General features: G+C 49.3%; 1 protein-coding gene across 3 annotated transcripts in view; it reads left to right on the top strand.

Annotated features, from left to right (window-relative positions):
* LOC147718175 (uncharacterized) overlaps positions 1-15,802 on the top strand; it is a 376,315-nt gene that overhangs the window by 355,290 nt on the left and 5,223 nt on the right. For all 3 annotated transcript variants that reach the window (XM_086919269.1, XM_086919267.1, XM_086919268.1), the window contains one exon: positions 10,051-10,154. In XM_086919269.1, coding sequence (XP_086775395.1) covers positions 10,051-10,154 — 104 coding nt within the window. The remainder of the gene's footprint in view (positions 1-10,050; positions 10,155-15,802) is intronic.

Below are 15,802 nucleotides of genomic sequence, written 5' to 3' on the forward strand. Positions count from 1 at the left end.
AGCCTTGTCTCGGATCACTGTGTTGTGGAGGCGTGTGTGTAGAGTGTGGTGGCAGACAGTGTCGAAGGCGGCTGATAGGTCCAGGAGGATGAGGGCTGTGGTTTCGCCGTTGTCCATCAGGGTCCTGATGTCATAAGTGGCAGAGATGAGGGCAGTTTCGGTGCCATGGTTGCTGCGGAACCCGGACTGGGATGGGTACAGGTTGTTGTTCCCCTTGAGGTAGCGGGTCAGCTGCTTGTTGACTGTTTTCTCTATGACCTTTGCCAGGAACGGGAGCAGGGAGATGGGCCGGAAGTTCTTAGGGTCCCTCGGATCTGCCTTGGGTTTCTTGAGCAAGGCACTGATCTTGGCTTGCTTCCAGCTCTCTGAGAAGGGTGCGGTCTCGAAGGAGATGTTGATGGCCTTGCAGAGAGGGTGTGCGATGGTGGCGCTGGCTTTGTTGAATATGTGGTGTGGGCACGGGTCTGACGGGGAGCCAGAGTGGATGGTGTTCATGATTTTGATGGTGTCGTCATCGTTGATGTTAGTCCATGTGAGCAGGTGGTCGTTGTGGGTGGTGGTAGTGGGGTTTGAGGTGTTTTTTGCTGTCGTGCTGGTCTGGTTGTCGAAGCTGTCATGGATGTCTGTGATTTTGCAATGGAAGAAGGTGGCCAGGGAGTTGCACAGGTCTTGCAATGGTGGGATGTCGTTGGTGTTGGAGAGTTCCTTCATGATGTTGGAGAGCTCTTAGCTGTTGTGTGCGTTGTTGTTGAGGTGGTCCTTGAAGAAGGTCCTTTTGGCAGATCTGATGAGGTGATGGTGTTGGCGCATGGCGTTCTTGACGGCTGCATGGTTCTCCGGTGTCTGTTCACGGCGCCATTTCTTCTCTAGTCTTTGCCAGGCTTGTTTGGAGGTCTGGATGTCCATGGACAACCAGCTGGCATTCTTGTTGGTGTGTCTGTTGGAGGGTTTCCTGATTGGGGCGAGGGTGTTGGTGCAGTTGTCGATCCAATGCCTAAGGTTGCTGGCGGCTGCGTCGGGGTCGGTGGGGTTCGCGAGTTGGCTTCGGGCGAGAGCAGTGATTAGCTGGTCTTCGGTGATTTCGCTCCAGCAACGGCTGGGGATCAGTTGGGTGCGGAGGTGCGTGGTGGGTTTCTGGAAGGTGAAGTGGATGCAGTTATGGTTGGTCCAGTGGAGTTCGGTGGTGTGGCTGAAGGAGACATGGGAGCTTGCGGAGAAGATGGGATCAAGCGTGTGGCTGGCAGAGTGGGTGGGCGTTGTGACGAGCCATCAGAGTCCGAGGTTGGCATCAGGGTGGTGGAGTTGGTGTCGTTGTTGTTCTCGAGGTGGAAGTTCAGGTCTCCGAGGAGAATGTAGTCTGTGGAGGTCATGGCGTGTTTGCTTATGAAGTCGGCGATGGAGTCGCTGAACAGAGGACTGGGTCCGGGGGGGGGGGGTCTGTAGATCAGAGTTCCTCTGAGGGTGGTGGTGGGATCAGGTTGGATCTGGAAGTGCAGGTGTTGACCTTGAGGGTGGATGATGGCGATTTGCCCTCCTATTCCGTTGGTGTGGTCTCTGTGGGTGATCTTGTAGCTGTCCGGGATGGCTATGGTGATATCCGATGCTGCGAAATCATTCATCCAGGCCTCTGTCACGAAGGGTCGGCATTAAGTCCGACCCTTTTTAACATCTATGTGACCCCACTTGCCAGACTGATAAGATCTTTTGGGATGGAGGTAGTCTCCTACGCCGACGATACCCAGATCCTGGTCTCCCTCTCCCAGTCTGTCAGCGCGGCTGCCTCCAATTTTAGATTCTGTATGGAGGCAGTCGCTCAATGGATGATTCACAATTCATTGAAACGAAATGGTGAGAAGACGGAGATCTTGGTGTTCGGAGGAAAGGAGGACATCTGGTCGGCGAATTGGTGGCCTGCTTCACTGGGAGCCTGCCCGGTACCTGCCGCTCTAGCTAAAAACCTAGGAGTCCTGATCAACCCTACCCTCAGTATGCGTCAGCAGGTGAATAAAACAGTCTCCACCTGCTGGGGCATAATTCACATCTTGAGGAAGATTAAACACTATCTTTCCCAGCAGGCGAGAAAGCAAGTTGTGGTTGCACTCATAGGCTCCCGACTGGCTTACTGTAATGCGCTGTATGCAGGACTCAACAGGGGGTTGCTGCAGCGACTACAAATGGTCCAGAACGCGGCGGCCAAGTTTGTGTTAGATCTACCCAAGCGTGCGTCAGCCACTTCCGCAAGGAAATCGCTACACTGGCTCCACATTGAGGACAGGATTTCCTTTAAAATCATGTGCCTGACCTATGGCGCCTTAGCTAGAAATAGTTACAACAAGGGGTGGTGAGGGACAGAGTCTCTGAATTAAGCAGAAAGCTCTCACCCAGTCAAGAGATCAGGGCTAGATCCAACACCGTTTTTTAGCTCACTGCACCATCCCAGTTTCAGAACCTGGCTGTATGCAAATTAGTCTGTTCCTGTCCCAGTGCATGATGGGAACAGGGCAAACCAAACTACAAAAGCCAATTCTTACACTGGGAAGGAAACAAGCTCCCGGGGACCGGTTTCTGGCATTACAGCCGTCTTCGGCCCGGTTTGCTTGAATCCTGATGGTGCAATGAGCAAGGGTCTCACATCTGAGAATACCCTTCCACGCTTAGGGTGGACAAAAATATTTACAACAAGGGGTGGTGAGGGATCAAGCCCTGATCTTTGGACTGGGTAAGAGTGGTCTGCTCAATTCAGACACTCTGTTCATCACCACCCCCTTTTGTAAATCGATTTTGGCCACTATAGGTGTGGCAGGGTATACTCAGACATGAGTCCCTTTCTCACTGCTCCATCAGGATTCAAGCAAGCCGGGCCGAAGAGGCTGAAATGCCAGAAACCGGTCCCCGGTAGCTTGTCTCCTTTCTGGTAAAGAATTGGCTTGGTAGTTTAGTCTGCCCTGTTCCCATGATGCACTGGGCCAGGGACAGACTGATTTGCATATAGCCAGGTTCTGAGCTGGGATGGGGCAGTGAGATAAATAACGGTGATGGATCAAGCCCTGATCTTTGGACTGGGTAAGAGTGGTCTGCTCAATTCAGACACTCTGTTCATCACCACCCCCTTTTGTAAATCGATTTTGGCCACTATAGGTGTGGCAGGGTATACTCAGACATGAGTCCCTTTCTCACTGCTCCATCAGGATTCAAGCAAGCCGGGCCGAAGAGGCTGAAATGCCAGAAACCGGTCCCCGGTAGCTTGTCTCCTTTCTGGTAAAGAATTGGCTTGGTAGTTTAGTCTGCCCTGTTCCCATGATGCACTGGGCCAGGGACAGACTGATTTGCATATAGCCAGGTTCTGAGCTGGGATGGGGCAGTGAGATAAATAACGGTGATGGATCAAGCCCTGATCTTTGGACTGGGTAAGAGTGGTCTGCTCAATTCAGACACTCTGTTCATCACCACCCCCTTTTGTAAATCGATTTTGGCCACTATAGGTGTGGCAGGGTATACTCAGACATGAGTCCCTTTCTCACTGCTCCATCAGGATTCAAGCAAGCCGGGCCGAAGAGGCTGAAATGCCAGAAACCGGTCCCCGGTAGCTTGTCTCCTTTCTGGTAAAGAATTGGCTTGGTAGTTTAGTCTGCCCTGTTCCCATGATGCACTGGGCCAGGGACAGACTGATTTGCATATAGCCAGGTTCTGAGCTGGGATGGGGCAGTGAGATAAATAACGGTGATGGATCAAGCCCTGATCTTTGGACTGGGTAAGAGTGGTCTGCTCAATTCAGACACTCTGTTCATCACCACCCCCTTTTGTAAATCGATTTTGGCCACTATAGGTGTGGCAGGGTATACTCAGACATGAGTCCCTTTCTCACTGCTCCATCAGGATTCAAGCAAGCCGGGCCGAAGAGGCTGAAATGCCAGAAACCGGTCCCCGGTAGCTTGTCTCCTTTCTGGTAAAGAATTGGCTTGGTAGTTTAGTCTGCCCTGTTCCCATGATGCACTGGGCCAGGGACAGACTGATTTGCATATAGCCAGGTTCTGAGCTGGGATGGGGCAGTGAGATAAATAACGGTGATGGATCAAGCCCTGATCTTTGGACTGGGTAAGAGTGGTCTGCTCAATTCAGACACTCTGTTCATCACCACCCCCTTTTGTAAATCGATTTTGGCCACTATAGGTGTGGCAGGGTATACTCAGACATGAGTCCCTTTCTCACTGCTCCATCAGGATTCAAGCAAGCCGGGCCGAAGAGGCTGAAATGCCAGAAACCGGTCCCCGGTAGCTTGTCTCCTTTCTGGTAAAGAATTGGCTTGGTAGTTTAGTCTGCCCTGTTCCCATGATGCACTGGGCCAGGGACAGACTGATTTGCATATAGCCAGGTTCTGAGCTGGGATGGGGCAGTGAGATAAATAACGGTGCTGGATCAAGCCCTGATCTTTGGACTGGGTAAGAGTGGTCTGCTCAATTCAGACACTCTGTTCATCACCACCCCCTTTTGTAAATCGATTTTGGCCACTATAGGTGTGGCAGGGTATACTCAGACATGAGTCCCTTTCTCACTGCTCCATCAGGATTCAAGCAAGCCGGGCCGAAGAGGCTGAAATGCCAGAAACCGGTCCCCGGTAGCTTGTCTCCTTTCTGGTAAAGAATTGGCTTGGTAGTTTAGTCTGCCCTGTTCCCATGATGCACTGGGCCAGGGACAGACTGATTTGCATATAGCCAGGTTCTGAGCTGGGATGGGGCAGTGAGATAAATAACGGTGATGGATCAAGCCCTGATCTTTGGACTGGGTAAGAGTGGTCTGCTCAATTCAGACACTCTGTTCATCACCACCCCCTTTTGTAAATCGATTTTGGCCACTATAGGTGTGGCAGGGTATACTCAGACATGAGTCCCTTTCTCACTGCTCCATCAGGATTCAAGCAAGCCGGGCCGAAGAGGCTGAAATGCCAGAAACCGGTCCCCGGTAGCTTGTCTCCTTTCTGGTAAAGAATTGGCTTGGTAGTTTAGTCTGCCCTGTTCCCATGATGCACTGGGCCAGGGACAGACTGATTTGCATATAGCCAGGTTCTGAGCTGGGATGGGGCAGTGAGATAAATAACGGTGATGGATCAAGCCCTGATCTTTGGACTGGGTAAGAGTGGTCTGCTCAATTCAGACACTCTGTTCATCACCACCCCCTTTTGTAAATCGATTTTACCTAGAAATAGGTCAGCTGGGATTGGTGCTCTCCTGGCTCCCTACAGCCCTTCTAGAAATTTGCGTTCTGCCAACAAGTCTCTGCTATCAGTACCACGCATTCGCAGAGTTAAATGGGGTGGCAGAGCTTTTTCTACCATAGCACCAAAAATGTGGAATGCTCTTCCAGTGGAAACCAAGTCCCTTCCCACTATGCAGTCCTTTAGAAAGGCCCTGAAGACTCGGCTATTTGCGAAAGCCTACCTGTAGTTCTGTTTTGCCTTCTTTGTGATTTATTTTGATAGGCCCCTTGATGCCTTCGGGTTTTAGTTGCGCAATACAAATTTTCTTTCATTCATTCATTCAAGGCTACGTCTGGGGAGGATGTGTCGAGCAGGTCCCAGAGCTCGACGGCGTGTTTGTGTGCGGAGCTCGTGTTCAGTAGTATGCATCTGAGGTGGTTGCGTCCTGTCCTGGTGGGCAGGTTGGCGGCTCGGAGACTCGTGAAGCTGCAGCTCCGGCAGGAGAAGGGTCCTTTGATGCGCTTCGGGTGGCCAGGAAGCAGGTGTGCGCTTGTCCGGTGTTGAGTGCATGGAGGGTGTTGGCGTCGTAGTGGTGACGGGCATCGAAGCATTCACGGGGGCCAGGGGTCCTGGCACTGGGCGCGCTCCAGGCGCGGACGGGAAAGACGGGCTTGCCTTAGGAGCACCTTCGGCGCGCCAGTGGCGCGGCCGCCATAAGAAGGGGAGGTGGAAGGGAGGAGGCAGCTGGGAGGAGGGAATGAACGAATGGGCGAGCGGGCCAGGTGGCAGGCCGCAGGGGACGCAGCGGCGGGAAAACAGGGGCAGAAACGGCAAATGAACAGAAGGCAAAAGGGCACAGGGCACAGAAATAAAACAAGGAACAAGGAGGAAAGAAAGAAATAAGCAAATGAGACAGAAGCAATACAATTTCAGCAAAACAAACCTACGGCCTACCACTGGCCACCAGGGATGAGGCGCACTCCAAAACGTTTGACCTTGAACAGCACCTATACACTAGTAAATTGCAGCCAGCAATGGGTGCTTAAGGCCTTTTAGTGCTATTCTGTCTAAAACGTTATAAAAATCACATCTCCAGTGCTAATTATGGACTTTTTTGCCAATTTGATGCCAATTTGTTCATTAAATTTTTTTCTATTTTTATACATTGGAGTGGGATTTTTTATAGTATTGTGTTTTCGACTTTTTAAATGTTTTGGTACTTCAAATGCTTCTGACATTTTCTCAAATTAAGCATGTCTGCTTTGTGTGATAGCTACAAGGGGCTCAGCTTATTTTTAAATTCTTAAAATCTTTACTGGACCAAACTAGGATAGTGGCATTACTCCTTGTGGTGCACTTCTATCCACTGAGAGAGCCTGCTACCAAGGTGCTGGATCCTGTGGTGCCTCTCACTCAGATGAGTTGGGAAACCCACAAAGGGGCATATTTACAAGGAGCTTACACCACCGCTGCGTCATTCTTTTGATGCAGCAGCAGCGCTTTCTTTCCTCAATATTTGGCATATGTGTCACCTTTTTTTGGCCTACTTCAGTTTTTCCCTTTGTTGGCATCAGCTGATTCATGTTAGTTATAATATATGCAAGGTTGGCGTTCCCACATAAATTCCTGGTTAAAAGTGATGCAGTGGTATTTATTATTTTGCAAAAGTGAGGCATCTTTGCGAAGCACAGCAGGTGAACTTGAGAGTATGTCAAAATTCTTACCCCTCTAAAGCCCAGGCATAGGAATGATGTATTGGCTGTGGCATAGATACCTGACCAGTTGAAGTGACTAGAAGCAATCAAGGCAAATTCCCTCAACATGTAATTGCACACATAAGGTAGGTAAAACAGCAAAAATCCCATCACACACCATAACAGACTTGTATGCTCTGACATACTTTGTCACACAACATAGGCATTGTGTTACACGTAAGTACACTTTGCCTACTTCTATGCATGACAACCAGGACCAATGTAATTAACTGCAATGTGAGTTTTTCACCTTTTCACACTTTAGTACATTGGTCGCCACACATGATGCTACTCAAAACTGATCGATAGCCTTTGATTTCTACGCTGTAGTTGCTTTAGTCTTATGACCAATTACAGCAATGCACCACTTTTCAGCCAGATGCCTTGTGGCATCCTACCCACGGATGAGTAAGAATTTCTCACAAGTCCTTGGGACCTTTTGCAATGGAGCCCATTATTGTAAATATGGCACATCCAAAAAAAGTCACAAATATTGAGTTACCTTTGTGAATACTCAGACTTCAGGTCAAAAGTTAGACATTTGGTCAAACTTTACCTTTGTGAATCAGGCCTAACGTATTTAAAAATCATGATGCTGGACCATATTACTTGATCTTTATGTGCACGCTGTACACAGTGCCTATTTTGAGCCAGTGGTTGCAAGTGGGACCCATCAGAACTCCTTTTTGGACACTGCCACATATGGCTTCTCCTTGGACTTTGATCCAAGGCAAGAAAGAGAAAAAGGTAAAAAGGGGGAAAGAAAGAGGATGAGAAAGATAGAAATATAGAAAAGAAGGGAGAAATTAGAGATAAAAAGGAACCTGTAGGAGTAATACAAAGGGGAAGGGCTGGAAGAGGTTTGAGATAGGAACAAGACTAGGCAGCCTCAGTATTTTGCACTCCAGACATTCAATAACGTGGACTTCTACACGGTACAAAAGAGGGTGGTGATGGACGGAGCATCTGAACCAATCAAACACTCACACCCAGTCAACAGATCTGGGTTTAATCCATCACTGTTCTTTAGCCCACTCTACAACCCCAGTTCAGACATGGCGCATATGCAAATCAGTCTGACCCAGTGCCTCATGGGAACAGTCCAGCCCGAACTGCCAAGCCATGCCTTCCCTGGACCGGAAACAAGCTTCCTAGGACCGGTTTCTGGCATTACAGCCGTCTTCAGCCAGGCTTGCTTGAATCCAGTGGCAAAGTGAGCAAGGGACTCACGTCTGAGCATACCCTGCCAACTTATGGCGAACAAAGCGGTACAAAAGGGGGTGGTGATGGACGGAGCATCGGAACCAATCAAACTGTGGACTTCTAAGCACATTTCTGGTCCTTTTTATACATTAACCATTGTTGTATCATGGTTCAGTGTACTGCCATTCACATAACAGTACCTGAAGGATGGTGACCATTGGCAACCCTTCTGCGCCATAAAAGTTTACTGCATCGATTCGAAGGGGCATGGGCTTAATTTTAGAGGGAGAGTAGCAGGGTCCAACAAGGTAACTATTATACAAGCAGATTGGAGAAGAAATAGCTAACACTTCTTATGCTCTGCTGTGCCCTAGCATCACCTGCCCAAGTGGGGAAAAACAGGGTGTCTAGAATATCCTCCTCTCTTCCTTGTTCTCTGTCTGTGGCCTCAGGTGGGGTAGTAGAGGTACAAGCCATAATCCGGTCCTTCATTTGTCTCTCTCAGGGTTTCTGCTCATTCCACCGAGCTGGGACTAATGCTTCTGTTCATTGCTTCTTCATACTAATTCAAAAATGAATGCCACTGTCCTTCTATGTCTTATCCCGGGGTATTTCCGCTGTTCCCTTGGGATTGATTGGGCATTCAGGATCAAAGGCACTTTTCGCAGAAAATAACTTTTTCAGTCTTCACTAGTGAGTTGGCGAGAGAGGGACGTTGGGCACACTTAAATTTTGATAGGCTGTGCTCTGCCCTCACACAAATGGTTGATTTACCCCCTACTGATGTCTGGAGCCAGTGCTTGGTTGAAATGGACTGTTGTGCACTTTGGGGGATCTAATGAAGTCACCCCTTACAACGAAGACAATTTTGAGGATAGTTACAGGGGCTCTGACTCCATGTTTTGGAAGCACTTTTGGAGTTTATCTTTGGTGTGTACCTTACTTGCACTGATTAATGTGGTGAGTTTTGTCTGGCTTCGGTGCATACCCTAGCCTGCCAGAAACCCCATTTCTAACACAGGGGTAGTCACTCACTGCACTTGCCTGCAAGAGGATCTCCCATCCCGTCTTGAAGAGCAGGGGTGTTGCCGCCTGAAGAGTGAAAAATGGAGCAGCTGCTTCAAAGCTGCTCTGCTTCTGAACTGAGTGCGCTGCCCTGGGGGCAGCACAAGTTTACTCCTGCCATGGGGGCAGTGCATTTAATGTCATAGGGAGCACTTTCCCTGTTTGTACCCCACGCAGCTTTTTTAAGGTGCACCATGGCACACACAGGGAAAATGCACCCTATCCATAACACTGCCCCTGTGGCAAGTTATGTAATATGGCCCCAGGATCTTTGGCATAAACAAGATCTCTGTGTCTTTCTGTTCACATTGAATGATTCCCACCATCACAGTGTGCACCGGAAACTGGCCAGAAGCCGTTCCTGCTTCTCAACACCTCCCTTCAAAGGGTTTGTGGACTGGAGGTATTGTGTGGACACCTCATTCTGCTTCTGACTTGAGTTGGCAGCTTTATTGTAGTTAGGGGTTGATTATATCTCATGTTTATTTTTTTTTGTTTTCCTATAAAATATAATCTTTTTATTTTATAAGCTTGCTCCATCTGCAGTGAGTGATTACTAGAAATAAACTGTGATGATGTTGCACAAAGCAATGAAGCCACTCAATAGGAAATTGTTGGCAAAGATAAACTGCATGAGAGGTGTGGAGAGCAAACAACTATTGAGGCAAATCACACCAATATTGATGCCAACATCAGAGCTCAAGTTGTTTTTAGGATTTGTCAGCCTACGGTATGGATTATTTAGGTGTCTGGATCTGTTTATTTATTATCTAGATATATGCTTTCCTTAAATCACTGGATAAATCACTCACCACCATTGTTTTTCTTCTTCAGAATTTCCTCATGGAACTTACTTGTGAGCACCACATGTGGATTGGTTTGCGGAGGAGAGAAGGTACATTTGAATGGGCAAATGGGACCATTTGCAACCACACAATGTAAGTATTGAGGACTTAAAAAACAAATCTGATCAGGAACCCCAAAAGTGTGAGAAACTATACTTCAAAAGAAGGAAGGTGTGGAGGGAGAGAGTGATGAAGGATCAGGTAGAGTGTTTGGAGCAGCAAGGAGAGAACATAGCTTACAGATGTGCATGTCTCACTATGCAATTACACATTTGTAATTTGTGTGCCCTGTTATGTTCCGTCCATCACAACCCCCTTTTGTACCGCTTTTGGCCGCCATAAGTGTGGCAGGGTATGCTCAGAGTCCCTTGCTCACTTTGCCACTGGATTCAAGCAAGCCGGGCTGAAGACGGCTGGAATGCCAGAAACCGGTCCTCGGAAGCTTGTTTCCGGTCCAGGGAAGACATGGCTTGGCAGTTCGGGCTGGACTGTTCCCATGAGGCACAGGGTCAGACTGATTTGCATATAGTCATGTCTGAACTGGGGTGGCAGAGTGGGCTAAAGAACGGTGATGGATTAAACCCAGATCTTTTGACTGGGTGTGAGTGTTTGATTGATTCAGATGCTCCGTCCACCACCCCCTTTTGTACGTGCCCTGTTATGTTTACTCTCCAGTACATCCAGGACTTCATTTACAGACTGCAAATTGCAATGTTTAGAGTTTTTTTGCCAGTGAGGTTTCTATCCAGGCATTTCTCCTCCTGCAATCATAGGTTTCAAACCTTCTCATGCCAGCCAGAAGCAGATCTCAGTCATAGACCCACACAGCATCGGTCACTGGTGCCCAAGCCTCAAGCTCGACAACAAGACCTGCGATAAAAGGTCATAACTGAGAAGAGGCCAAGCCGTGTAAGAAGTAGGGCCAATCTCTGTCCATGTCACTTTCTTCATGTAACTCGCACAGAGGTAGAATTTTAACTCCTTCGGTGCTCATGACGGCTCCCAGCCATCATGAGTCACAATAGGCATGTGCCCATGACAGCCGTGAGCCACCCGAACGTTGCTGCTCCGCCCGCGCAGTTATGCAGTATTAAATCCCCGTCTGTGTGAGAGAATTAATCAGTGGGCGGAGTTCGGACGGCTCCAGGCCGTCATGAGCACACGCCCACCATGATTTATGTTAGTATGTTAGTATGAATTTGTAGAGCGCACGTTCACCCCAGGGTTTCTTGGCGCTGTGTACCGCTGGGGAACCCGTCCTGGCTTTCCCTGTGAGATGGTTCCTATTGGGCATCCCCAAGGTGAAGCCAGGCATCCCCGGCAGCGAGGGGGCCGTTGTGGAGATTAAGCAAGCTATTGCCCAGAGTTGCAGCGTGGGACCCATGGTTAGAGAGGCACTGAGGTGAAATTTATCGAGCCCGCTGACATTGGTTCCATACCCTGCCGCGTCAGGAATTGAACCCTGGTCCCGGGCCGACCTCTGCTTCTGGGTTATGATGGCCAGGAGCCGTCACGAGTACGGGAGCGCCACACCCCCAACCCACCCCCCCTTGCACGGCAGCGGAATTTGGCCCACGGCGAAGGGGTTAAGGGAAGTTCTGAAAAAGAAACTTAGGAGATACTGTAAACAGGATTCTTCATTCAGGGATCATTCCCGTTGTCCCAGATGGTCCGTGAGTTAGCACTTCTGTTCCTCAACTCTGAATTTAGTTTCCTCCCACCCTTAAAAGATGTGCCCAAGTCCCCTGGTCAACCATGAATCCACAGCAAACTGCTGCCATACAGGAGGGCTTGCTGCAGATATTCAAGTATGTTCTGCCTCCCTCTGGTACACCTGTCAGCCCCACTGAGCCAGTGGGACATCTGATTGCACTGCTGGTGACCCCTCCTCAGTGTCAACTGACCCCTCTCAGAAGCATCCTTAGATGCCAAAGGGCTCAGGGCAGAGTGGACTCCATTGCTGGTTCCTCAGCTAGCGACTCCCTTCATGGCATCACTGCTGCTTTTTACTGCACTGGCATGGAGTCCCTCTCTGGTCTAACTTGGAGCACATTCGACTGTCCACCACGGTTTCCAGTGTATGAAGAAGTGATGCCTGCCCTGACAGCCTGCCTTACCTTCACCTGGTTTAGACCGATCACCGCTGCAGCTTTCCTCTGGGGTTCCCCAGCAGCTCTCTCTTGATTCTCTCCTCTGCCTCATTCCTCTCTTTGTGCTTCTCACTCATCGGATCGCATGATCTTTTATTGCCGTCAGTTTTTAGGTCTCGCCTGTCGATGCGCATGCGCATCGAGCAAGGCGAGAGTATTGGCACTTATCCGCTCTTTATCCACACTGCAAGGAATCGTGGCGATTCCTTGCAGTGCACGAGAAATTTAAGCTCAATGCGCATGCGCATTGAGCTTAAATGCGCGTGCCACATGCCCCCAGCCGCCTGCCTTGCCTACTCTCTCTCACAGCCTCCCCCAGCTCCGCCCCCTCACTACTTGATTGCATGGCCGCTAGGCCGTGCCTCCCCTACTCTCCTCCCCCCTCCTCCTCTCCTCCCCTGCCTGCCTGCCGCTAGGCCGTGCCTCCCCTACTCTCCTCCCCCCTCCTCCTCCTACTGCCGTGTCGCACCTCTCCCCTCTCCGCCCCCTCCCCTGCCCGCCGTGTTACGGTGAAAGGCTTGTTTGTTTATTTTACCCGCCGTGTCTCTGCTGCTTCCCCCTGTCCTGTCTCTCCTCCTCTCCCTCTCTATACCCTCCCCCTCCCCCCCACCACTCCCATCAAGTCCCTCTGGCCCTTCCCTCCTCCCCGGACCCCTCCTCCCCTGTCCCCTCCACCCTTTCTTGTTACCACTTGTAAAGAGAAAGCGGGCCCATTCACAGTATGGCGTGCAGGCACAGGCTGCACTTTGGGGTCGACCAGATCCACCCAATCTGTTTAATCCTGGCGGCAAGCGGTTGGTGTGTCGCAGGGGTCTCCACAGGTCTCACCAGGTAGGGTTTACCACTGACCGCAGTTCCAGGACGCGTTCAACTTGTTTAATTTTTTTATCGGGAATGCTTCTTGTCAGAGGATTTAGCTCTTCAAGTTAAATCTCGATGTTATTCAAATATATTGTTACTTGGAGATTTAATCTCTTTATATGGTCATGCCCGTAAACTGTAGTTAAATTGCATCTTTTATTAAGTAGATGTTTTCGACATGAAAATCCAGATTACATTCTGTTACGCTGACGTGCATTTTTGCGAACTTGTTTTATGTTTTCTTTTTGAATATCAGTAAGTAATCATTTCATCGGTTTCTTACATTAAAAGGTTTCGGTTTGGAGAGTCGATTTTAGACGCCTGTCTGTATGCGGGTAGAAAACGGTGCTTTTAAAATTTGAGACAAGATCATTGTTGGTTTATTAAGGGTGTAAATACATTTACCCTTTCTATGAAAAGATGGAATAGTGTAACAAGCTTATTCCTAGTTTTGAAGCGCAAAGCAAGCGTGCTGGGCGTAGAAACCTGACCCCACATGGATATCCCTCTTTGGGTCTAGTTAGTGAAAATAGCTCAGATATGGACTGGTCGAGCCCAGACAGGAGTGACATGGGCCGGTCTTATTAACACATGCGATGTGTATATTACTCACTGGGTTTGTCTGGTTCGGTTGTTGGCTTTTTGGTAATTAATTATTTTGTAGGGAACAACTCTTTAATTGTTGAATAGGTTGCTTGGCTTTGCAGGGGTCTTTGGTTGTGCCACAAGAATAGCAAAAAAAAAGTCTACATCTGGGCTTGCTGCCAACGTGCTTTAATTAAATATTGCATATTCTAATTGAACAGTGCCACTGCTTCCAAAAATCAGGTGGACTTTGAAGACTTTTAGGAACCAATTTTATTTTGAATGCACACTGCATAAAAATTATTGCCACATAAGAAATGTGATACTGCATTTAATCACTGTATACCGACACAAAATGCCACATTTAAGTATTCCTGTCGATGACATGTGGTCAGGCACCCTCAACCCCTCACCCTCACTCACCCTCAACCCCTCACCCACACTCACCCCCACTCACCCTCACTCACACTCACACTCACCCACCCTCACTCACCCTCACTCACCCTCACTCACCCTCACTCACCCTCACTCACCCTCACTCACCCTCACTCACCCTCACTCACCCTCACTCACCCTCACTCACTCACCCTCACTCACCCTCACTCACCCTCACTCACCCTCACCCTCACTCACCCTCACTCACCCTCAACCCCTCACTCACCCTCAACCCCTCACCCACCCTCAACCCCTCACCCTCACTCACCCTCAACCCCTCACCCTCAACCCCTCACTCACCCTCACTCACCCTCACCCTCAACCCCTCAGCCTCACCCTCACTCACCCTCAACCCCTCACCCTCACTCACCCTCACTCACCCTCAACCTCATGCTAAAGATTTACAAAAAAAACCATTAACAATTCTAAAAGCACTAACTCTAATGCTGCGAGACCTATTGCATTTCTAATGCTTGTTTAGCCTTTGTGTCATTTGCTTCGTTTTTCCTTGCCTTTTGCTGTTGTCTCATATCACTCTTGTTTCCTCAGTTTTTACCTTTTTGGCCGTTTTCTATACCCTCCTGCACACATCCATGCCATTTCCAGTTTCCGCCTCTGCCTATTTCACACTAACTCTTGCATTCTTTCCTGCTTTTTTTGTCTCTTTTTTTACCCGTTTTTCTTATGCTGCAAGTTTTCCATCTTCTTTCACCTTTACCTTTTGCGACCGTTTCATCTTTTTCCCTCTCTTCTGTAGACTCCTCCTTCCTTCTTTTTACCCCCTTTACTCGCTCTGAAGCATTCCCGCCTCCCCCCCCCCCCCCCCCCCCCACACACTTCCCTTCTTTCTGAGCCTTGGCTCCTTCCTCTCTGTCTTGCCCGCCGCCCTCGGATCTCTTCCCTCTCCCAGCCCTATGGTGGCCGTGGCATGGACCAGTGATTTCAGAAGGTGATGCCTTTCCTGTGCCTCGGACTCCCACCAAGCCTGCCACTTTTAGACCCTGCATCTTTACAGATTTCATCCGAGCCCCCTGCCTCGCACTCTCTTGCCTCTCTCCTCTACCCAATGCCTCTCTTTTAACTATCACTCTGCTCGCACCCCTGTCTTACTGACCTTTTCTTTCCTTTTGTCTTTTTGCCTTGTATCTCTTTGCATTTTGCCATTTTCTCACTTCACTTTTGCCCTGTCTCTCCAGTTTCCTCTTTCAACTTTTGCCTTTTTACCCACTTTCCATTCCCTCGTTCACTCTCGCATTCCATTGCCAAATGTTGTCTCCGTCCCATTTCACAATCGCTCTTGCATTCTTTCCTTTCCCCCCCTCTTGACTCTTTTTGGCTGTTTGCTTTTTTCTTGCCAGGTTTCTATCTCTTTCTCGCCTTTTCCTTTGTGCTCTTTATGCCTTCTCCTTCTTCCTTTCTGTGCTATTTCGCCCTCTAGGGCAAACATGCCTTTTTCTCTGCCATGCCGCACACATACCTGTTTTGCCGCTGTTCTCTCCTGCTCCCCCAGCCGTGCCCACCACTCACCGGATATCTTTCCCCCTCTGCATATGCTTAATGGTAGCTTCAATGTGGATGCACAATGGGTGTGCCAAAGACAACCCATCTGCGCCAGTTGGCGCACTAGTCCACTGACCTCCGTGCACTAAACACAGGGCAGCCCTCTGCTAGCTTCCCCTGCACCACCCCCCACCCCCCTCCATCACAGGA

The sequence above is a fragment of the Lissotriton vulgaris genome, chromosome 4_2 (genome assembly GCF_964263255.1).
Source record: "Lissotriton vulgaris chromosome 4_2, aLisVul1.2, whole genome shotgun sequence".
NCBI classification, from domain to species: Eukaryota; Metazoa; Chordata; class Amphibia; order Caudata; family Salamandridae; genus Lissotriton; species Lissotriton vulgaris.